The sequence below is a fragment of the Metopolophium dirhodum genome, chromosome 8, assembly GCF_019925205.1.
Source record: "Metopolophium dirhodum isolate CAU chromosome 8, ASM1992520v1, whole genome shotgun sequence".
In the NCBI taxonomy this organism is placed as follows: Eukaryota; Metazoa; Arthropoda; class Insecta; order Hemiptera; family Aphididae; genus Metopolophium; species Metopolophium dirhodum.
In genome coordinates this window covers 24319644-24344513 of record NC_083567.1, presented here as the reverse complement: position 1 = coordinate 24344513, position 24870 = coordinate 24319644, and the positions used below count along the sequence as shown (strand labels likewise).

The window sequence follows — 24870 nt, the reverse complement described above, 5'->3', positions numbered from 1 at the left end:
CATTTTATAAATTGTGTTAATTGTTAAAAGCGGTATTCAAAAAATTGTATCTGTGGGGAGGGTACTGTAGGTTTTGAACATGTGTGTGTTTGTTTTGGCACAATTTTCGAGTGGGCACCTGTAGGTATCTGCCATGCCCGGATGGGGGGTGGCGGCCTCTCTCTTCGGACACCGTAATTATATTTTCAAGCATTTTTTTACACCATTTTTAATTTTTTTGAACATAACACATTCAAATCAAATATCAGCCAATGGCAAAACATAGGTTTAATTTAAATAAAACATATATATATATATATATATATATATAATATATTCTAAAGCAGATATCTTTTGGAGTATTTCAATACCTACATAAAAATCAATTTTCGGACTACTTATATAGGATTTATATTTTATATAAAACTATTAAATTTAAAGTTTTTATGAGCGGAGTGCCGATAGTGGTACACGTAAAATGTTTATCTAATATCTATTACTCCACAGTCCACTAAAACATAATATATGTACCTAGTACCTATATATTTTACATACATATTGTATAATTTTACGATAATATGTCCATCATTATTAAAGTTTACATAAAATAATGAGACGCAATGATCACGGTATTAGGCATAGGTATAAGAAAAAAATGTGTGTAATATGATATATAAATTAATATAATATATTAAAATAAGTACAATATTGATATAAATAATAGTACAAGTAAAAAGTGTATTAGCATAAGTACTAGGAAGGTACATATAGTAAATAAATCGACCGCCATTATTAAGGCTCTAATCTAATAGAAGCTTTTTAAAAGTTTTTAAAGAGCCCTACCATTACAGCGTAAACGATTTTTCGTATACAAATAATAGGATTCTACTACGATACACCACACGACCCGTTCGTAGTTTAATATACAATCCGGTGGTAGAATAAAATTCATTCGTATACAAACGTCGTTCAGGAATACGGTTTTGTCAAAGTAGTATAAAAAATACAAATATTCAGTACGGATATCGCTTTCTACTGCTTTCAAGAATAGAGGCCCCCAGAGGCAGATGAAACATGAGAAGAGCAACTGGTGTGCGTTTGAGGTCATGACTCATGAAGTCAAGACAAAAGAGTGTGTCAGTTCCGATTCAAAACTCTTTAGATTAGTCATAAATAATAATTAATATTAAATACATAATATAAATATTATGATTTATGTTTATGCTCGTGAGTATTGTTGTTATTCGTGATATCACAAATAGAGATAAGATTACCTCAAGTTTTGTTTTTATTATGATCATGGACCACAATTTTAGTCATTCATGAAAAATACATAATATCAAGAATCAAGATTGATATACCTTTCAATAATCTTTAATCATGATTCGTGATACAAAATATTCATAATAATATAATATGAGAGTATGATGAGTATTGAGTAGGTAACACGATTGTAACATGATCACTGTTATATAATGGTTATGACGTTATTATATAATAATAATATTATATTACCATTTCGTCTTTTTACTACCCTCTCTTCTATCTAGATGGACAGGTAGGTGTATAGTAGTATTTGACAGTATTTTTAAGTATAACATAATGCTAATTGGGTACCAAGTGAATTTGTTCCAATTTAAATAAACAATACATCAGGCATAATTGCAGACAAATTTTGTTTTTATGCGGTAGGTATGTATTTTATTTTATTGTCAATTAAACATTTGTTAAATATGAACAAATAAGCTTTATATCAGTGCAAGTGATTCGGTTCACTTAGATACATTATATTTTTTTTGTATAAATCATTTAAATACCTGTTTGTACTTAAAGTTTGTATTTTTTAGTAATTTCAAATTTTACGAGTATTCAAAGTGAAGATAAGACTTCAGGAAAGGTACTAAAATAAAGTTCAGTATGATAGTATATATAATTAATAATAATTTAGTACCTAGGTATTAATTATACAAATATTATACACTAATACTCTTTGGGCTTGAACATATATTATGCATTTACATATCTTTGTATACTTAATATTTGTATAGTAAATGCCTATGCAATGAAAACTAATTAATTATTAGCATAAAATAATGTTTGTACTCGTGTTTTACAGCCATGGAAAGTTGGAAAAAAATTACATATGTGGTGGCCATTTTTATGTTTCTGATACAAATACGTCCACTAGAGCCATATTTAACAGCTTATCTCACTGGGCCAAATGGGAACATTTCTCTTTCAGAGGTACATAAGTAGTATTATTTTTAATCTTGGTTTTAAAATATTTCTTCTATTACAAAAGTATTTATATGTTAATTGTTTAAATAACAATTACATGTACATTATTAGGTAAGTATTAATAACTATGAATTGATGTGTGAACTTAGTTATAATTTAAAATGTAATGTTATTATGAGTTACCTACGTAACTGTTGTTGTATTTGACACAATTGTATCTTTGACTCGTGGGTGGAAGTTTGTATAATCTGAATATTTTGTTATGTTACAGGTGGCTAACTCGTTGGAGTCCATTAGATCGTATTCTGCTCTTATAGCAACGTTAATAATGTTAATCATCTCAGACTATCTACTGTACAAGCCGGTGGTCATAATCTTAACATTTTGCTCATGTATCACTTATATTCTGATGGCGGGTTTACCTAGCTTAACACAACTAAAAGTTAGTGCTAATATTAAATACATAATGTCAATAATGTTATTACAGTATTCGTATACTAATAATTCCAGGTGTCTATGTTCTTCTATGGAACAGCATACTGTACAACAATAGTAGCATCATGTTATTTATTTGCCTGTATCGAAGACAGAAAACATTTTCAAAAGTCTGCCAGCATCGTGGCTGTTGGTTTGCAGCTAGGAAAATTCTTTGGAGACATCTCTGGGCAAATCATAGTCAGCTCAAGTGGAGGAAGCTATACATCACTGCCATACTGTAATGCATTTGGTTAGTATTTAACAATATAATATGTTTAATTATATTTTTTTTAAAACATGTATGAAATCCTACTCAGTTTCCCATTGTGAAATGGCAGTTACTTCAATATACACAATATTGAATTACCTAACACTTATTTGTCTTACAAATTAAATGATAATAACATTCAGTGCTTAAATTGGGAAAAAATTAGAAGGGAGAAGCAAAGTGTAAAAAAAGTGCGTTTCTGATTATTTAAATTTCTTATTGATTAGGATATGATTGGTTATGGATACGCATAAATATATTCCATAGAGAAGAGGGACTTCATCCCCTCCCCCTATGTCTATATTTAATTTTGAAATAATTTATGAACATTTCTCAAAATTATTTTCCATCTAATTTTGGATAACTTATTAATTATAACCAATATATTGAATTCTAAGTTTGAAATCCAATTCATTTAATTTAAAATTTTTCTGTCATACCTAATTGTGTTATTCAATTTAACCCGTAAGTGGTACGGTGAACAAAAATTATGCTAATGCATGCTGTGGTCTCCTAGACCACTTAGTTTTGTTAATTATATTAAGACAATATTTTTCAATTGTTCCGTCGCATTATTTGTAAAAATAATATAAACAGTGTCAACTTTTATTTGACAATCATTTTTTCACTTAAGTTTAATAATTTTAAAGAAATCAATTAATTGTTTAGACATTTTAAGAAGTAAACCAAATCAAAAAACTGCAGCGGTCTATGGGACCAGACCATACCGCTTACGGGTTAAATAAAAATGCACAGCTAACATATAATAACAATATTAAGTTACAACATTTTTATTAAGTTTCATAAACTCAGCATTATATTATTCACCATCAGTTATTATACTACTATGCCAGTGAAACTTCAATTATTAATCTAAATCCATTTCTTTATTTCAGCTATGTTCTTGGCTACAATTTGGGCTTTTGTATTTCCTCCTATTAAACCAAAGGATTTGTTGACCACAAATTGTCCAGATGAAAAGACCGTGCTTCTCAGAAACAGTAAAACAATTACATCTGACACTCATGAAATAAAATATTGTAGGTAATCATAAACAATAAAAATAAGGCACAATTTATAGAAACATGACAGTAATAAGTAATAAGCAATAACCAAACATTAATGTCTTGTTTGGATTTTATTGCTGGTATATTTACATTTTTAATGTCTAGGTATTAACAGGGTGGATAAAGATTATAAGATAGTAGTTGTTATAAAACAAATCTGGTTGGATTTTAAGACTTCACTCGCAAATAAAATTATACTAAAAAAATCTGTTTGGTATATATTTGGCATGGCGGCATATGTTCAGGTACCTATTTAAATGTTTAAAAATAAATTTACATTTAATGGATTATGTATGAAATATTGAAATTACAATGATTTAATAACTTAATATAATTATATGTATTTAAAAAGTAGTTCATTTACAAACTATGTAATTTAACATAATATCTGGTATATATTGTAACTCTATTTGTTATTATTCATATTTAAAAAAAAAATATATTTAGCTGATATCTGGCTTATACTAGCGCATTATAATTTATAATATTTTATTAATTTGATATAGTTAATGTATTGTAGAAGTATGATAGTATATGGTATAGCAGTGTTTCTCAACCTTTCTGTTATAGCGATCTAAAAATGTAATCTTAGTTGTATAGACTCCTCCTCCCAAAAAAATAAAGTATGCCATTATATAGTAACATTAATAAAACATTTTTTTTTGTTTTGAGTTAATAAGGCTTCAACATCTAAGGTCATCAGTCTCAAGGTTTTACATATAATCACATCATTTTATCACAATTTACAATAATCTTAATTCTATTTAATTCTACATTTCACTTTGAACATTTGGAGAGAATTTATGATATAAATTGCCTTAGAGGATCTTTGATAGATCTTATGTCTGTGAAAAATGTGAAGATATTTCTTGAGTTTTCATCTCCAAATGCTTGTTTTATAGTGAGTAGGTTTCCAAGAATTCATCTAAAGTTGTTAAACTTGTGCATTTGAATACGATATGTTTGATGTTCAAGTGTCTGTCACATAGTTTGCAGGTTGGATGTTCTTCTTAGGTTATAAGATACAGGTGTGTTAAACAAATAAACATTTTGATAAGTAATTTCATTATTTTAATTTAATGTAATGCATTACTGAATAATGAATACTTAATTTTGTTAAAATATATAAAAATTATTTTTAAATTAAATATTTAGGCACACTTCAAAATAAAAAAATAAAAATAAAATTGACGTATTATAATAATACAATTCATTCAGTTTGATATCTTATAATCTTGATGTACTGCAGATTTGTATGGGAAATCAACATATAAGCACCTATGACACAACGGTACCATTGACAATCATCAGCTCATTTAGCAATAGCCAACAAGACAACCTATTTCCCAATACCGAAATAAAATAATACAAAAGTTATTATAAAATATATAATGGATACCTATGTCTAACCACTTGTTATACTTCATATTATTACCATACGTAAAGGTATCAAATAGAATATAATTTAAGAGTTTTTAATCAATTTACAACTAAAATTATTTTTATGTATTTTATTAATTTTTATCTTATATAATTAAGATATTTTGTTGTTATTAGTTTACAAACAGTGATCCATAGGTTAGGAAACACTGTATTTTAGTATATAATGGTATTTTAATATATTTTTTTTTTCATAGGTTTTAAATAATATGAACGTACTGTACTCATATGTTGTTAATAAACATGGAGATAATGATATCTTGTCAAATGGATTTGCTGAGTCAATGGTCACATTGTGCGGTTAGTATTATCAAATTTAATAATCAGTTACCTACATAATATATTAATATATTAATTAATAATTTTGAGTTTTGACTAACTATCATTAATTTTATTGATATTATTACAAGGTAATGGGTTTTTTTTTTGTCACTTAAGTTTAGATTATATTTATTATTTATAGCTCCAGTTTTGTAATAAAGATGGCCTAAAACTGTTTTGAACTATAGTATGTTTTACAACAACTATAAGTCGTCCCTAACGCACTTATAGTGTTTTTTTTTTAGGGTTTCTAAAATTAGCGCGTAATATGTGCTGCAAATTTAAAATTGTTAACGAATATTCTTCTATCCTAGATTGAAAACCCCTGATTTGTGACAAAACCGCCACGAGGTGCGTTGGTGTCAAGTCACAGTTATTGTAAAATGCATTATAAAGATAATAATTTCTGTTGATATTATTTGGACCACATTCCTACAAATTTTCTACAATTAAAAAAAACATATTGTATAAAGCTATTAAAAAATTAAAAAAGAAAGAAGGAATATAAACAGTAGTTAAATAGTTTAACTACCAAAATATATTATAATACATGACACATGAACATTTTTGTATGGTTACATCAATACATTGATGAGTGATGACTAATATCCTTATAATAAAATTAAATACATTAATACATGTGTACGATCATAGTTAAATATAATTTGACATGTGACTACTTATTATAAATATATTTAATACAGTGACACTAGTCAATACACTGCAAATGTGCAAAATGTCTTATACAATTGATGTGTAGTCTTAAGATGACCAAAATTGATTAACTTAAGAAAAAAGGTATGAAATATTTCAAAATTGAAGTATACAATATTTACAATAGTAGTTGATTAAACTATCACACATATTTAAGTATAAATAAAACAAACATGTTACATTGGATATTGTACTAACTATTATTATTTATTAATACATTTATGTCTTAGGTGCATTGGGTGCGTATCTAATTGGTAAATTGCAATTGGATTGGAATTATTATGGTGATATATTTACATCATTTTGCTCTATTTTGATGGGTGTTTTCATGATGTCTTGTTACTTTTATGAGCATATACAATTAATATATTTATCATATATATTATATGGTCTAGTTAGTGAAGCAATATTAGTAATAACCTTGTGAGTATACAATTCAATAACTTTTAAAATTATCCAATAAATAATATAGTAATGCACAGTTAAAGGCAAGGATGTCACTCTATTTAAGTTTATGGTGTAAACAAAAACTACATTATGGAAATTAATCATTTATTGTTTATGGTTTGATGACTTTTTCTTCTGTAAATACTTTTTGAAATTAATAAAGTTATCCTGAAAAAATTAGCCATTTCCAGGCAATTTGAATACTTAAGTAATCCGACCTAACATCCAACGCAAAGTATATTTTACTGTTGATAAATTCAATACTATTTTTAAAGTTCAAATTCAAATGACAAATTTAAAATATTGAAAATATGCATGGTTTTGGTGATTTTGATTAAAAAAAAGTGTCTTGGTTGAGGTTTCTATACAGTTGTCTAATAAAAATAATATAACTTTTTATTAATTTTGTTTAATTTGTATTTTTGTTTGTATTTAGGTGTGAAATGGCAAATCATCTTAAGAGTCATTGTTATTCCCTTGTAATAGGGTTTAATTTATTAGGTTCCTTAGTTATGTCTGCCATTATGACGTTTTTCTTTGTTCAATTTAATTTTTTAGAAATTACTGTCCCTGGACGAGTAAGTAGAACACATAATATTATACATTCATGTAACTTAAAATGTTGTACTAATGTAAGTTATTATTAATTTATTTTAGTTTTTGTTCATTGGTGGATTGTACAGTGTCCTCGGAACCATGTTTTTAATCATCCACTTTTTCGACTGTGAAAAAGAAAATAATATATACTGACTGATATTTATTAATTATTTATTTATTGATATACAATATATACAGTGGCGCAAATAGGGCTAAAATGTTGAGGGGAAGGGGGCTGTAGCCCCCACTTGATACTACATGAAAAGTAACCCGCGAGGGCAATGTCTATATTACCTTCTAAATTTAAAAAAATCATAAAAAAAAAAAAAAATATATTTATTTACTCAAGTTTTATTTTTCACAATAATAATATAATGCCTGTGGTAGGTGATCGGAATAAAAACCCCAGATTTAAATATTACTCACAACCACATGAAAATGATTGAACAAATATTTTTTAAACGCTAATAAGTATAATTAGTTATTACCACATTATTAATATTTAATATTTCATTACAAATATATAATTATAGTAAATTGGTATACTTATATCATTAAAAAAAAATTAAAAATCATATTTTGTATATTATCATCCATATTCAAAGCTTAAAATAAATACCTATTGAATACAATTTAAATTACTTTTATATCTATATAATATATAAAATTGAATGTATGTGTGTCCATATTACCATGGCAACCATTTATATATTATTTTGAGATTTCCAATGGAAATTTTATTATTATTCATATAGAGTTGGCATTTTTAATGGGCAACAAAGTGCACGGTATCAGCTAGTTTATATTATAATTTTCAAACATTAACAATAAGATTTTGTTTTATGTTATGTATAATTCTGTAAAAATGAAATCCCTGAAATATAGTATTACGTTTCCTTATAAATTATAATACCTCAAATTTATTAATAATAATAATAATTATTGTAAAAATGACTTCTAATAATAATAATTATTATTATTAGAACTTGGAAGTCATTTTTTCAAGCTTTACTTATAGATACAATATTTGAAAGATTATAAAATAAAAAATAAAAATATTTCAAATGATCGATACATCAAATAATACAAATAATTATCAAACAATAGTTAATGAATGTAGGTACCCATTCTTTTAAAAGAACCATATGTTATTTCAAATTGTTATACAAAACAAATAATATTATTGTTAATGTTTGAAAATGATTGATTATATTTTAATTCAATGATAAATATTAAATAGGTATACTAATACGGCTATACCTAGAGTATATTTGTAATTAAATATTAATAATGTAGTAATCACACTCATTAGATTTTAAAAAATATTTGATCAATCAATTTCATGTATTTGTAAGTAATATTGTAGTCTGGGGATCCTTTTTCCTAGGGTCGGGGATTTTTTTCCCTGATTGTTCATTGGGGTTTTTTTCCAGGGATTTTTATTCCGCAATTCACTATTTGTATATTATAGTTCAGTGCATATACTGTAAAATTATGTATAGTGATCTTACCAATATATTGACATAAATCGTTTCCTTAAAACAAATACAGGCATACAGCTAATGATGTTTACTATATTTATCATAGGCAATATAAGATAATTAAAAACTTAAAATAAAAATTAGATAATTACTTTTTTTCAAAAAAAAAAAAATTAGAAATACAATTTGTCAAGGTTTATTAATATTTTAGGAAACAATTGAATAATTTATTTTTGTTGGGCTGAGCCCCCCAGCCCCTCTCCCTAGTTGTGCTTCTGAATATACATCATTACCTCAAGTATTTTATATAGTTATTACTGGTTTATTTGAATTCATACACAAAACTATGAAATTAAACCCAAACCTGTGACTTGTAAGTATTTATTCAAATTATATTGCCTGTCTTCAATATACCATTTTTAAATGAGTCATGAAATATTTTTTTCTATTATTAATACATAATAATTATAAATTATTTCGAATGTATGTATAAACTAATAAATAATCTCAAACAACTCAAAACTATTTTTGTCAAAGAAATTAATAATATTAAATGTAAAAGAAAAGAATTGTTACAAAAATGTGTATACTCTTTCGAAATAAGTTTGGAAAAACTGTGCAGCCTTGGAACTGTAGGACTGTTTTGATTTGCTGCAGTGGTCGGCAACGCTGATGGCAGCAACAAGATTGCACATGCTCAAACCATGACACTTTTCCGTCGGGATTTCTTTCCTAACTTATTTGAAATAGTTGATATATGTGTATATATTGATTAGTAAGAAACTTGTTGGTTAGTTCGTTGATGATAACGACTTCACGGGGCGACCGAAGTCCGCCGCCCCAGACCTCACGTTTTGGGTTGCAACTCCGCAAGCAGGACTCAGCCGCCGATCTCGCGTTCCGTCCTATAGGCTTCCTCTGCCTGCCTCACTCTCTCTTCCTCTTCTTAGAGTCAGGATCTCCTCCACCATCTTGTAAAAGATTCTGAACGTCTTATCTATCGTTTAGCACCTAGGCTCTCGCTAGGTGGTCGGTCGGTAGGTTTTCAAAGGCTGGGCCACAGATAATGGCCATAATAAGTGATTATAGAACCTAACTTAACATATTAAGTCCAGCTTAGTTAAAAATTGTAACCATTAATAAAATCTAAAATAATGTAATTTCACCAAGAGATTATAACCACATACTTCTCGAACTATGTTTTAAATTTGATAAATATTTGCTCGAATAATAATATTTCAAATGCATTTAAAATTCAGACATTTGTTGATAAGTGTTAAAATGTCAAGTCTTTAGGTTTGATTTTTGGAGTTACTACTGTATAGCTATAATAATTTGTATGATTCGGTAAATTGACCGTTTTTAGTTGAGCTCAATTATTGTTAATAATATCATAGATATTAATAAAATAAAAAGTTCAATATTCCATGTTCCAATATTTTGGTTTTTCCGAAATTGAGAGTTTTTTTAGAAATTTGTCTATTGAGAGTCAAAAATTACTTGTTTAAAATACCAAGCTGGGGTGATTTTTATCTAAAGATGTGTAGATGAATTGTTCACATCAGTATATATCTATCCAATAATTTGCATACAGGATAAAAAAAAGATGAAGAAATAAATATAATTGCAAAACCAATAAATAGATCCCTTCAGTAGAAATCTAAAATTATAATTTAATGTAAATAATAATTTGCTCTAAATTGAATTTAAATGTGTAAAATAAGGATTATTTATTTTTATTTTTTGGGACTTATTTTGGATAATATACCTAGTAGGTACCTACCTAATGTGTAATTTATGTAATTTACTAATATTTTATAATGTTTTGGTTGCATGCTCAGCGGATTGGTCTGCTTCTTCTTTAAGTGTTTTACTATATTTTTATCTAAATGTATAGGAAAATTCCTCTATGCCCCCCCCCCTCTAATACGCCACTACTCTCATACTCATATGTTTTACAAAAATTACTAAAAACCGTAAATGGGTATATATAAGTAGTTTGTAAATGATGGATGAGTATTACGTCATGTTTAATAAATATTTAAATTTTACGTAAATACGTAATAGGTATGTTAATCTTTAATTGTTGGTTGTCGGTAACATAATTACTTAAATTATTGTTCAATAAGTAGGTAAGTATGTAGTTTATCGGAGTAAAATTTAATATTAGTCATTAATATTTTTTTTTCAAGAAAACGTTATCATCATAATAAATTCATTGTACCCTGTAAAATAGGTTACTATAACACTGTAAATAATAATTATTATGATTCAGTAGCGTATTTAGGAATATCTCATGGAGGGGGTCCTGCTAATTTTCCAAATATATTTAAGTGGGGGGGCTTCGCTACAGAATATATTAACACATATATTAGATGTTTAGATAGATATTTATGGGGCCAATGGGGGTGGGGTGGTCCGGACCCCCAAGGACCTCCCACCCCGTAAATACGCCACTGTTATGATTCACCTCAGTAGCCAGTAGGTACTTACTTTATTACATACAAATTGTGAATTTAAATTTTAGTTGATATAGTACTATGGTCGATCCATATTATTAGCTACCTATATATATATATATAGGTTATAATACCTGTATATACTAACATACCTAGTCACCTTTCTACTGAAGTCAAGTGAACACAAAGCGAGTTGTAGCTGTATAGGTAGCAATTTATAGAAGGCATATTAAGGGTTATTAGTTAGGTATATACTTTATAATATAAAATATGATAATATATTAATATATTAAATTTGTTAAAAAAAAATGAATTTATTTTATAATAATTTGTTCACGTTCTTAGCGATGGAAAGCTGGAAAATAATTACGTATAATGTCGCGGTATATATGTTTTTATTTGAAGTACGACCTCTTGAAACATATTTAACAGCCTATCTTACTGGACCAGATGGAAACGTTTCGCTTTCAGAGGTAACTATTATTATTTATTTATATTACTTACAGATACACAGTTATACGTATACTAACATTTTAACGTGATCTTTGATTTAAGCCGAAACTTACAATAGGTGACGATGGTTGCTAACTGCAATTTACGTGTTTGATTTTACAGTATAGGTATAATAGTTGTATAGTAAGTTAAGTACCTAAATACCTTATTTTTCTTGCGTGGCATCACTACAAGGGGACCGAACTGTTTTCACATTGCTTGGCCCTGGTAGGTATAGGTAGGTACCATGATAAAGATATACATATCAATTATCTAAGCTACCTATAGTTCTAACATTTTAATAGTAACTAATTATTAATTATTAGGTAGGTACCTATGCGTATACTGTTCATCTACTTGTTAGGCACTGAATTGACTATAAGTTACTTAATATTATAATATAAGCGTCAAGTATCTACGATCAATAATTTTTGAATTAGATCAAATTAACTAAAATTGTTATTTCTCATTTAAAATTTTAAATAGGTACTGAATTTTGTTGAAATTTCTGTAAGGATAAAATACTTATAAAGAACATGAAACCTATTATATTTTCAAGCTGAGCACTAGAAAATAATGTTTTTTATCAACATAAAATTAATTCAACCTAAAAAAAAGTAAAAAATTTCTAAAAATCTAATTCCTAACCTATCAAAAATCAACATATTTTATACATTTTTATATTAACATGTTTAGAAAAAAAGGAAATTATTATTAAAAATTATGTTAAAAATGTCATATTCCTACTTATGGTAATTTATTTTTGTATTATAGCCATAAAAACCAATTTTGTTGAAACTGGCGATGGCGTTGCGGAAATATTCCGTTTCTCCATCATAATTTTTTTTAAGTTTATCTCTATTATTTTCAAAAGTACCTACTGAAACGTTTTACCTCCCCACTCCCACCAAAGTACCAACTGCATTCAATTTGTTATTAGAGAAACCACGTAAATATTAAAGATAGACATACTTGATCTTCTCCAAAAAATTCCGTCGTAGGTATAAAATAATATCTATTTTCATCGTTAAAAGTGTATAATAATTGTTCCTCTAAAAATCTAAAATCTGTACAAATGGTAGACAGAATTCCGTTTTTTTTCTTTGTTAGGTACATTAAAGTACCAAAAAAAAAAAAACCATAAAAATAAAAACCAAATTTTTATATTTTGCTATTATATCATATTTCATAAGACTTAAGTTTTAATTTACTAATTGAAAATGTAGATACATTTGATCAGGTGTATTGTCCGTTATATATTATAATATCAAAACCCAATTTGTAAATATTAAATAACTAAAAAAGTATACAAAAACTATTTTAACTATGTTATACTATGTTTCGGCAGTACCTTACCAAATTTTTATTTTTTTACTTTATTTAACTATTAAAATTTTTATTTAACCTGCCTTTTAGTATAATAATGTGAATTCACTTGTATAATGACACATTATTTTTTTCATCGTTCTTGTAAACTAATTATTTACCAAAACCAATTAATTAGGATAACTAACCCATTAAAATGCACATTATCAATAATAATAATAATAATATTCATGACCTGAGCATTAAATTAGTTTGTCTTGTATTTTTCAAATAGTATAATATTATTATACTTCAACCTTTTGTAGTATTTGACTTTTGTATGTATATTCTAGTTATTGAATTTTTAGTTTTTAAATATTCGATGTCAAATAGTTAACTTTAATTAGCTCCTACACTTCTACATCTAATATCTAACAAATTTGGTATAAAAATTATGGTTAAGTGTAATTCTAAATTCGAATCTATTTAAATCAATTTGATTTATTTCCGAGTGTATGTAGGTATACAGTGCAGATATACAACAATTATTATTACGAACTAAAACATATTCTCAATTAAATAAACGTGACTAATATAATTCAAGAAATACTGTTTCAAGATTAAATTATCCAAGTAAATTGCATAATCAAACATAAACATTCATAAGGAAATATTCAGAGATCATTAAAATTATTTAACGGTTTTTAAAAAAATATTGATTGATATAATACTACAAAATATGTAGACAGTAAAATATCTATATTTACACGATTGTGTATTTAATTGATATATTTATTTTATATAATATAAAATCTAATAATCAAACAGTCTGTGCAGTATGGTAGCTTCTTATTTTTTTCTTATTTTATCATGCGAACAAATTAATTACTGTGTACATTGCATATTATTTATTTTATTGGTTACCACGTTGTTATAAATATTAAAAATTAAAATATAGTGTTAGGTTATAACGTATTTTAAAAAAATCGTAGTATTTTTTTAAATAGAAAATTTGAAATCATTACAAAAAACTATTTTTGAAAATTATTTATTTTTACTATTTTTTACATCATTTTTGAAGTACCTACCTACCTATTAATTTTATACTCCGTAGCAGAATATTTTTCTAAGAACTTCAATAATTTATAAAAATAAACTTAAACATTTAAATACATAGTAATTAATCGTCAAAACTCAATATTTGTAATATATTGATCTTTACAGAAAATTGTTATATGTACTACAGAATATGAAAAAAATGTACGCTGTTATTCAAAAAGTAAAAATTAAAAAATGATGATGATAGAAATAGAACATATTATTGTAAAATATTATACTTCACATAAAAATAATGTTTTCAAAAACGTTAATACTTTAAGATTATATAATAAATTACTAATTTATAGTCAATTTATAGTTTCTGGCAATATTATGCATAGGTATACTGTACAGTGTACAGAAAACTCACAACATGATTATAAATTATTACCTATAGATGTTTTGAATAGTAATGGTAGTAGTATGTTGGTAACAATAATACACGAAAAAATAGTTAAAACAAACCGAAAAGTAGGTTATGAGTCTTCAAATTTCAGTGAGATACAGTAGGTACCTTCCAATGTACCCTGATGAATTAAAAATATGAAAAAGAATTTAAAAAATAATATTATACCAGGTGATTCATTTAGGTGTCTACACTCAATATGAAAATGTTTTTTTTTATATAATTTGATGATGTCATTTAAAAAGATAATTTCTGAAAAAAAATAATATTTTTATTATTTTTTATCATTATAATTTCTTTAGTTTTTTCTCTTTGAATGACACCATACATTTTTAATTACACCCCACAAAATATCGTCCATTACTCCGTTCAACTAAACTTCTAAGTATTATAACTTATAACCAATGAACTACTTTTCCAAAATTTGATATTTATAGATTGAAATACTCCAAATAATATTTTACTTCAGAATAAGAAATTAAAAATGGTCATTCAAAAAAACTAAACACTAAAAAAAAAAAGAGTGAAAAATATAATATTTTTTTTTGCAATTAAATGGATCACTCTGTATGTATATATATATATATTATATATGGGCATAATATGGTAAACTCGCATTAGATTTTCTAATAAACTAATGGTCATTAGTCACTGAAACCTCAGTTTTTTATTGGAGATAAGTGTTGATTAAGTTAATCGTTTTAATGAAAATCATCATGCCGGGCGATTTTTTTTTTAACAGTTACTTACCTAATTATCATCATCTCGAAAAGTATTTTTTATTTATATATAATAGTTTATGTTTTTGGAAAATTTAAATTTTACAAAAAAAATATCTTGAAAATCTAATAGGTACTCTTCGCCTGGCTTCTAGGTTTAAAGTTCGCTCCACTTGTATGTATCCCATTAAGTACTTACTCATGTTAGGTACATCAGACATGCGGCTCTCTGTTAGTTTAGTTAATTAAAGGTAATGAAAATGTATTTTTCTTTTATTAGGTACTTCAGATTATATATATTTCAGAGAATCGATTTAGTTTAAAATTTAAAATGTTACGTTGTGAATAAAATAATTTTATTTTAAATATTAAAAATGATTTCGTACATTTTTTTATTGCTGAATGTATAAAATACTTTATAGTCAGATTATATTAAATTATGTTTTAGTAGTCCATATTTATATATGTGTATAATAGTGTAAATAATAATTATTTGCAATTATTTATTATGTCGGTAGGTACATAATAGAGGTTAGTTAATAGTTAATAATGAAACGTATCGTAAGAATTATAATATAAATACCTATTATATATTTTATATTATTAAAATAACTGTAACAACAAATATTTCTAATCAAAATATGACCATGATCGAATGACCTATTATTATCACATAATTACAATGCAATTAAATCCTTTTAGAACTATTTTTTTTTATATGATTAAAACTCAATTAAAAATATGTTTGTATAAATATATTTTATACTATTTTAAATTTTTAAGAAAATGTAACATTTTTTTTTTTTAAATGTACATTATTTATTATTAGTTATTACCATATTGCAGTTTTTAGAAGAGAACTTCAGCCTTACGTCTTACCTATATAAATATATAATAGTAGACTGTAGTGATAAGGAAAAAGATAATAATATATTTTCAACTTCCATTGACAAATATTTGAATAATAATGACATGATATAAATATTTTAATGCAAAACCATTAAATTATAAAAACAATAAACGATATAGTTTTATAGAACCTTGAAAAATTGTGTAGGCACAAATTATATCTATTAGATAATGAGATATTTATTGTCTACTAAGATTGTATAGGGTATCTAGGTACTATTTTTGTTAATCTATCAGTTTTCAGATAGTTAAAAACAAATAAATATTCTTCCTGTTTAGTTATTTACATTATTTTAAGTACTTATTGAATTTAATTGTTTGACACGAGTATAGTATCGATGTCTTTGTGTACAAATCATTATAGTAAGTTATCCGTATCATCATACAGATAACCTAGTTAGGTAGGTACTGAGGTGAATACTTAATTTATATTAAATTGAAATACTAATTGGTTAATGCACATTTAATATGTTCTATTGATTCTAATCTTAACTGCTTGCCAATATAAGTAATACAATATAAATAAATAATAAAATATCAAAGTGCTTCGTTTAATAGAAGTGCAAATAATATTGTACTACTATGTATATTTCATCATAACACCAGTCACCAAGTCCTAACGTACTGTATTACACTTAATTAGGTACCAAAATAATAATTTTAAAGTTAAAGGAACATCACAATATTTTAAAACTTGTTAAATATCGCTTTGCTTTCAATACTTAATGTTGCTCCCAACTGTTGACTACAACTACAGTACGTAGTCTATTGGCTGTAACTTATACACACTTACCGCTTACGTTTGATAGGTAACTATACAACGATAATTGATAGTATCATACAATCTTTTACACTAGGTGGCTAATTCTATGGAGTCAATCAGATCGTATTCAGCTCTCACTGCAACTGTAATAATGTTAGCCGTTTCCGAATACTTTTACAAACCGGCCATCATAGCCTATACGGTTTGTTCATTTATCGCCTATATCCTCATGTCAGGTTCGCCGAGTTTGATACATTTGCGGGTTAGTACCTATGCCAATTAAGTATACAACATAATATAGAACCTAAATTATAGTACCTGGCAATTGTTACAGATAATACGATAAACGTAGATTTGTGTGTGTATTAACGACGTTGTCACTTGTCATTAGTTTTCACTGACAACAACCCTTAAATAATACTACTGCTATACCTACTACAGGTCGGTGTGGCTGGCATTGGTGCAACATCGAACGCCTACATATTGGGTTTCAGCTATTTGTACAGTCAAATTAGTGACAGGCAACAGTATCAAAAGGCGACCAGCATTATCTCAGTCAGCCTACAGCTAGGCATTTTCTGCGGTTCTGTACTTTCGCAAATAATTGTCAGCACGACTGGAGGAATTTATACAATTCTACCGTATTTCAATGCATCCGGTAATTATTTATCTGTAGTACCTACCATTTTATTTAGTCGAATTCATGTAATTTGTGATTGGTTTTTATATTACCTATTCTACATTATAGTATACTTGTCCCCCCGCGTTACATAAACAATCACTAATAACATTTACAAATGCATATAGAGAGCTAATGGTTCCTTAAACAATATTTAGTGGTCCATGGACCATGGTGGGTTCATATTAAATTATATTGAACCATTAAATTATCAATTGTTTAGTCAAATCGGTATTGGTCGTCTACTTTTTGGCATTTAACGTGCGTTAGATTGCATGCACAGTGCACATATTTTGGATTGGAACTATAAGTAGGTACAGGAAAACAAGGAAAACGGAAAAATTGAAACATAGTGAAGGCACTATAAAGCAGGTTATTGCGGCGGACCATGGTATATTTGTATGTACAATGAACGGCCATTACTAACCAGTAAATCGGTTTACAACGTTTAGTACTTAAGTTGCCATGAGAGCGTTTTAAAAAAATGATTAAGGTTAGGTTAATGTACCTATATACGCAGGGCCGTCCTTAGGGGGGCGAGCAAGGCCTGGGCCTCGTGCTTTTTACTTACATTGGGAGGCTTCGCGTTTGTAAAGAAGTGGTAAAATTGGTTTAAAAATTGGTTTTTGCCCTGGGCCTCGCAAATTCTAAGGACAGCCCTGCTTATACGAACAAAATATGGACACCATCTTTCGAAAATTAATTTCAAGACATGATATTTTTAACCCTTGGACTCTTAATAGAATTTAAAGTAATTACTGTTTTCGATAAAACAATTTTGTAAGTACAATTTTTTACTCATTTGAATCTCATAATATTTTCGATGTTTCCTGGAAGAACCTGTAGGTATAATTATAATTTTTGTTATATTAAAGCCAAAAGGCTAAAGGTAATAATTTGTTGTCTTCCTAGGTTGTACATTTGTAATGGTATTTTATTTTTATTTTTTTGGTAACGTAGGTATGAGTGCCACACGATACCGAATATTATGCATAAATGACAGAGGATAATAATATGAATGGTACCTATAATAATTATTATATTCACGGGTTTCGAAAATACATCCCATTTGGTACACTACTATAAAATCTCGTGTATTATACATAATATATTATATTTTTATGTGATTTATTCTCATTAGTTAATTCACGTAACATGAACTTTTAGCTGCTCTTTATTATTAAATACGCATTTGTTTATAATAAAAACATTTTTACTTGTTTTCAGCTATGTTCTTAGCTGTAATTTGCGCTTGTCTATTTCCGACGAAAAAAAAACATTCTTTTCGAATGGAGAATGTGCTTAATGAAAAAACCAGACTTCTCGAAAATGGCCTAAAAAATAAAATGGAAATTCGTGAAAAAAATATCGTAGGTAATCGTGTTATTGTTAAGAAAATCGGTGTTCATACCTAACACAAACCAACATAAGAAAATTACACCAGATAACGGTGCCAAGTGCCTTGACTTGATTATGTAATTATTATTTCAATTTTTTTTTATCTAGGTTATAATGCAATCTATTAAGTACAACACTGCAATGGAAAATACTTTCAAAGGATTATTGTTCGACTTTAAAACTTCATACTCGAATACAGTCGTGCTAAAACGGTCTATTTGGTACATAATCAGTATGGGATCACATTTTCAGGTATAAAAGTACCTAATCGCCTAATAATACCTAATAATTATGTATTAACATATTTTCAATAAATATACTATTTTACTAAGAATTAGGATGTATCAATAAATATAATTCAAAAACTGCATTGGGTGGGTATTATAAAATACTATTAATTATTTATTTTTATTATTATTAAATAATAAAATAGGTTTTAATCAATGTAAAAAATAACTTAATACTGATAGTAAATAATAAACAATAGAAAAACAAATAAATTACAAAAAAAACCACAGTAGAAAAGGCCTTGAGGGATAATATAACCTATAAATTAGGTACCTTATACCCACCCTTGGCCCCTCCACATTAGAAAATCATTTATATTTAATTACTTAAGATGTACTAATAATACAATTGTTTTATTTAGCATTTTTATACTTATAATATTTTATAATAGTTAAATAAAATAAAAAATACCTACATAGGTATCATAACTTATGAACCTATGCATAATGACCGACATGGCATAACCATGGAATTGACAATTTATTACCGAATTGTATATACCATACGCTTAACCTTAGATAATAATATAGTATATTATGATCTAAGTGCTTATCCCTATACTTCTCACTTTTATTTTATGCTTTATATCGATTTTTTAGGTGATATATTGATTGTTTTAGGTAATTCAGAACACTTGTTTCTATAAGATAATGCAAAAAAGTAGATTTTAATGAAAATGTCAGTTACGTGGTTCTGCCATGACGGTAACGAATTATATTGTATTAGGTACTATTCCGAATTCCCCGCATTGCGGCATACAAATTTTTATTATCATATAATAAACTTAAGTTTGTATTTATACCAATGTAAGGAAAATGGAAATAATATAAATTTGTGTAGGTACTTAAAAAATAAAATATGTAAATCTGTAACATTTATGCTTTTATTATTATTGATTATTGTAGATTATAACTAACATGAATGTATTGTACACGTACATCGTCAATAAACCTGGTAATCATGATGTCTTGTTAAACGGATACGCGGAGGCAACAATTAGTTTGTGTGGTTTGTAATTTTGTATTTTAGATTCTGAGCGGAGTGATGAATGTAATGATTTTACATTGACGTGTTTTTTTTCTTTTGGAACAGTAAAAATGCTCCCAAATCAGTTTTTGAAAAAATTCGATTTTATTTTTTATTGTAACTCTAAATTACCAAATAGATGTATGCCATATTCACATAATGTTTATAATATTAGCAATTTCTATGCACTATAAAAATTTCGAAATATTGCAATTCTTTTTGAGGCATAAGAAGATTTTGAATTTTATTAGTTTTTTATTTAAATAATGTCGATAAAAAATGTTTCGCTTCCTCAAAAAACTTGAAAATGTAATACAACGGTCTTCACAAGTTTTTGTTAGTGGAAATTCGAAAAATTTGAGCGTAAATCTACAATAATTTTTTATGAGGGTCTGAAGATAAATTTTTCACAAAATTCATCAAAAACACGAAAATTGGTAAATTATTGAAACTAAGTTTTTTATGACATGATGCGGGGCTAGCCGAGAAAATACTTTAATTTATAATATTATATTAAACAGTTATTTTAGCCAAAACGTCCAATTTTTATTCCATCATACTGATCAATTTAGTAATGCGATAATACTTTTAAAAACAAATTTAAATTCGTTATTATGTCTACTTAAGATTGGCCCCAGTCCACTTTTTCCAATTTCAAAAATGAATTTTAACCTACTGTTTTACATGTACTAATGCCTAATAGTAAAATAAATTACTTTTATCACAATGTTATCATAAAATATACTAAGTAATAATAGTAAAGACTGTATTCGCTCAGAATCGTTTTTCGTAACAATGATTTCATATCATTGAATTCAAATGTAGCACATCTATTACAGTGACTCTATAGACACCACCTTACTCATAAATAAATCGATACAAAATTAAAAAAAGTCGACATTTAAATATATTTACAAATAAACTAAAAAATAGCCAAAATATTTTGAAAGTTATACAATATCATGTTTAAAAAATGATGATATAAATATTTGGTTAAAATCAAAGTCTCTTCGTTTGTTCATTTTTAAATTACGTACAAGAAAAAAAATCGATTTTGTCAAACACTTGTTTTGAGTGGGTTAAGGGGGCTGGGGGGCTGGAGCGTGATTCATTTTCGGTCGAAAACATAGCTCACGACTTCAATCACTACGCCCAATATAATGTTCTCATATTAATTCTGAAAGCAGATTTGAATTCGTCACTAAACTATCTATGCTTTGACAATTTCATTTTTTTATTTTTATTTTTTTTTTTACTTAGAAATTTACTAACAAAAAGAGTAAAAATAGATCATATTTATAATTCAAATTTAAATACATTTATATAGAATATGAATAATGTACGATAGTTAAAACATAGTAAATTTAGAGGAAAATTCAAATCTGCTTTCGAAATTTAAATCGGAAAATCCTACTGAGCGTACTGATTAAAGTTACTGGCAGTATTTGTTGAAAAAAAATGTTTGTAATTGTATAAAGTAATAATATGTGGTGACATGTGTATGCGCGTAGGTAAAATTACAGCCGTATACGGTCACTATGATGCCCCTAACAACGTGATCGGTACTAGGAATTATACACACTAATGTTCATTTACTTTCAACACATTCACAAGACCCATATAAACTGAAATATAAAATGCCTAGTTTTTACTCCTAGAATGCATTACGCACCAGCCCCCTTAAGTATACATTCCCGTTTTGTAATAATTGTATTTCCTTGTTTCCCCTATTATTTAGAAAAGTACTATGTATTTTTGACACTCTTTTTCCCCGCAAGTACCAACTAGATCCAATTTGCTACAAGAAACCACATTCAAAATTGAAAATCAAAGCATTTTTACTGCTTTTAAAGTCAAACACACAAAAAACACACATTATATTATTATCATTGTAAAACCAATACCCATTTATTTCAACGCTCAGATCCTAAAATGTAAATATCTATATATTATGTACCTATACATTGTGTATTTCACGATTGTATAGGCAATTTACCCAGGATTTATCTATTAATTAATTTTTTGATGCATAAATATTGCGTTTACAGGAGCTGTGGGTGCCTATCTAATTGGAAAGGTGCAGTTAGATTGGACTTATTACGGTGATGCCGTTACAGCGATTTGCTCCTCTATTATGGGCATTCTTATGATGTCATGTTATTATCACGACCATTTGTTTTTGATATATTTATCGTATATTTTATACGGTATAGTTAGTCAAATGGTATTTGTCTCAAATTTGTAAGTATAAAATATTAAAATCTGTATGTACACTTTTGAAAATATCAAATAAAACAGTTACCTAGGTATCATAACTAATTTTAAAGGTTGACACGCTTCATACTCATCTATAAACTAATTACCTACTAAATAATATTTATTTTTTTTCAAGCTCCGAAATTGCAAAACGCCTGAAGAATCAGTGTTATTCTCTAGTATATGGAGTTAATTTATTTGGGTCTTTATTAATATCCACCTTCATGACAATATTTTTCGTCCAAATGAATTTCTTGGATATTTCTATTCCCGGTCGGGTAAGTTAAAACTTCAATTATATGTTACGAGTTACGACTTACGTTATAAACTCAAATATATACTTTAATATATTACATATTATTCTTATTATAACACAATATTTATAGGTACCACTACTTGTTTTTCAGTTTTTGTTCATTGGTGGTTTAGACGTCTCTCTTGGAATAGGATTCTTATTTTTATCGTATCTCAAAATGACCAGGCCTCGATGATGAACTACACTATTTGTCAATGTAATCTGAATCATTACTGTGTTTAATAATATTGTTCAATGAAGAAGGGTATTCAATACCATAAAATATATTGTAATTAATTGTAAAAAATTAGTTGCAAGACTTTTTACTCATAAATTAGTGTGATAATATTTATCTTAATAATAATATGAGTAAAATAAATTGTGTTTGATTTATATATGTATTGTATGTGATTTGTGAAAAACTAAAACAACTTAAGGTATTTTGATAATATTAGGTAAGTACACTTTTAGTGATGTTTTCGTTAATGTGACAATAAAAAGTTTTAATTTTTAATTAATTAATATCACCCATGCCAATTCAACCACGGCAAAGGAGACCTATACCAGAATGCTTATAGTTTCTGTAGCGGAAACATTTTTAAATTGTTTTCCCAGTACCTACTTGCGCACAGTGGGTATAACTTTTAAAAATGTGACTAAAAATTGAATCTTGATGCAAAAAAAACGGCCATTACTAATGGTTTGTGTTTATTATAGACATATTATTGTGTGTAAAAAATATTACATCACCTAATATAAAAATGTATTATAAAGACTGAAGGTGGTTCTTTTAACAAACATGCAATGCCAGTAGGTTACAAGTGGATCACTGTAATGGATGGTGTTAAATTTGAATTCAATGATATAGGTAACATCATTGTATAAGAAAAACGATTCTGAGCGAAGACGGTCAGTCAGCCTATGATACTGCCACCAAGTATATTTTATGATATTATTGTGAGTAAAGTAATTTTATAACCTTTTTACGTGGAACCCTGATTTAAATTTTCAATCCTTAGCTATAAAAGTTGAATATTTTATAAATTTTTAACTACAAAATAATTATAACATTTTAATAAATATGATACATTTTGCCAAAATTTAAACCTTAAATGCTTATAAAAAAAAATTGTACTCATTTTTAATACAGTGATCGCCGCTTATTGGACTCACGGTTAATTGACTCATTCGCCTATTAGACTCAAAACGGCTGGTCCCGATTCGCACATATACTAACACACAGCAAAAAATTCGTCTATTCGACTCACCACTCACACACTGGTTAATAGGGTCATTTGAAAATTAGATAAATAAAGAAGAAGTCCAAACTACCGAACTCGTTACCGAGGAAGATATATGTGGTGAAATACAGTCAAAACGGCTTAAAGAGAATGTGGCTGGTGATAGCGACAAAGGGGGATTTAATGAGAAACCACCATCAACTAAACAAATGCTAGAAGCGCTTCAAATTTTACGTAGAGGGATTCAGCAAAGAGGCGATTTTGACGTATTCGAGAAACATAAATCTTATGAAGATATGATTATGAAGTTGGCCGAAGAAGGGAAAATCCAATCAACATTAGATGGATTTTTATCAAAAAATGTATTTATTTTATTAATTATGTATGTATTTTATTAATTTTATTTTATTTTTAATTGCGTATAGCTAGATTTTTATTCTTATACATACCTTAAATCTCAATACATATTTTTAAGTTTTTAAATTTTTTAAATTTTGTTGAGTCATT

At 27.0% G+C, this 24870-nt stretch overlaps 2 protein-coding genes across 8 annotated transcripts; both read left to right on the top strand.

Moving 5' to 3' along the window:
* The first annotated feature begins 1170 nt into the window (after positions 1 to 1170).
* On the top strand, positions 1171 to 17295 carry LOC132950093 (thiamine transporter 1-like). 6 transcript variants are annotated; one of them, XM_061021319.1, is made up of 12 exons: positions 1171 to 1537; positions 1827 to 1889; positions 2096 to 2223; positions 2489 to 2659; positions 2728 to 2944; positions 3859 to 4002; positions 4135 to 4274; positions 5667 to 5769; positions 6735 to 6927; positions 7388 to 7529; positions 7609 to 11961; positions 17275 to 17295. In XM_061021319.1, exons 3-11 carry the CDS (start codon positions 2098 to 2100, stop codon positions 7699 to 7701), a joined length of 1329 nt encoding a protein of 442 aa, XP_060877302.1. In that variant the 5' UTR covers positions 1171 to 1537; positions 1827 to 1889; positions 2096 to 2097; the 3' UTR covers positions 7702 to 11961; positions 17275 to 17295. The 6 variants fall into 6 exon arrangements, with proteins under 6 accessions (XP_060877302.1, XP_060877298.1, XP_060877299.1 ...); XM_061021315.1 differs by having other exon boundaries at positions 1172 to 1537; positions 1827 to 1876; XM_061021316.1 differs by having other exon boundaries at positions 1527 to 1667; positions 1827 to 1876.
* A 7-nt stretch (positions 17296 to 17302) lies between these two features.
* Positions 17303 to 23632, top strand: LOC132950094 (folate-like transporter 2). 2 transcript variants are annotated; one of them, XM_061021322.1, is made up of 9 exons: positions 17310 to 17442; positions 17515 to 17538; positions 17622 to 17838; positions 19087 to 19229; positions 19366 to 19509; positions 20451 to 20553; positions 22620 to 22812; positions 22964 to 23105; positions 23235 to 23632. In XM_061021322.1, the coding sequence occupies exons 4-9, from the start codon at positions 19089 to 19091 to the stop codon at positions 23316 to 23318; spliced, it is 807 nt and encodes a 268-aa protein (XP_060877305.1). In that variant the 5' UTR covers positions 17310 to 17442; positions 17515 to 17538; positions 17622 to 17838; positions 19087 to 19088; the 3' UTR covers positions 23319 to 23632. The 2 variants fall into 2 exon arrangements, with proteins under 2 accessions (XP_060877304.1, XP_060877305.1); XM_061021321.1 differs by having other exon boundaries at positions 17303 to 17442; positions 17515 to 17838.
* The last annotated feature ends 1238 nt before the right edge of the window (positions 23633 to 24870 follow it).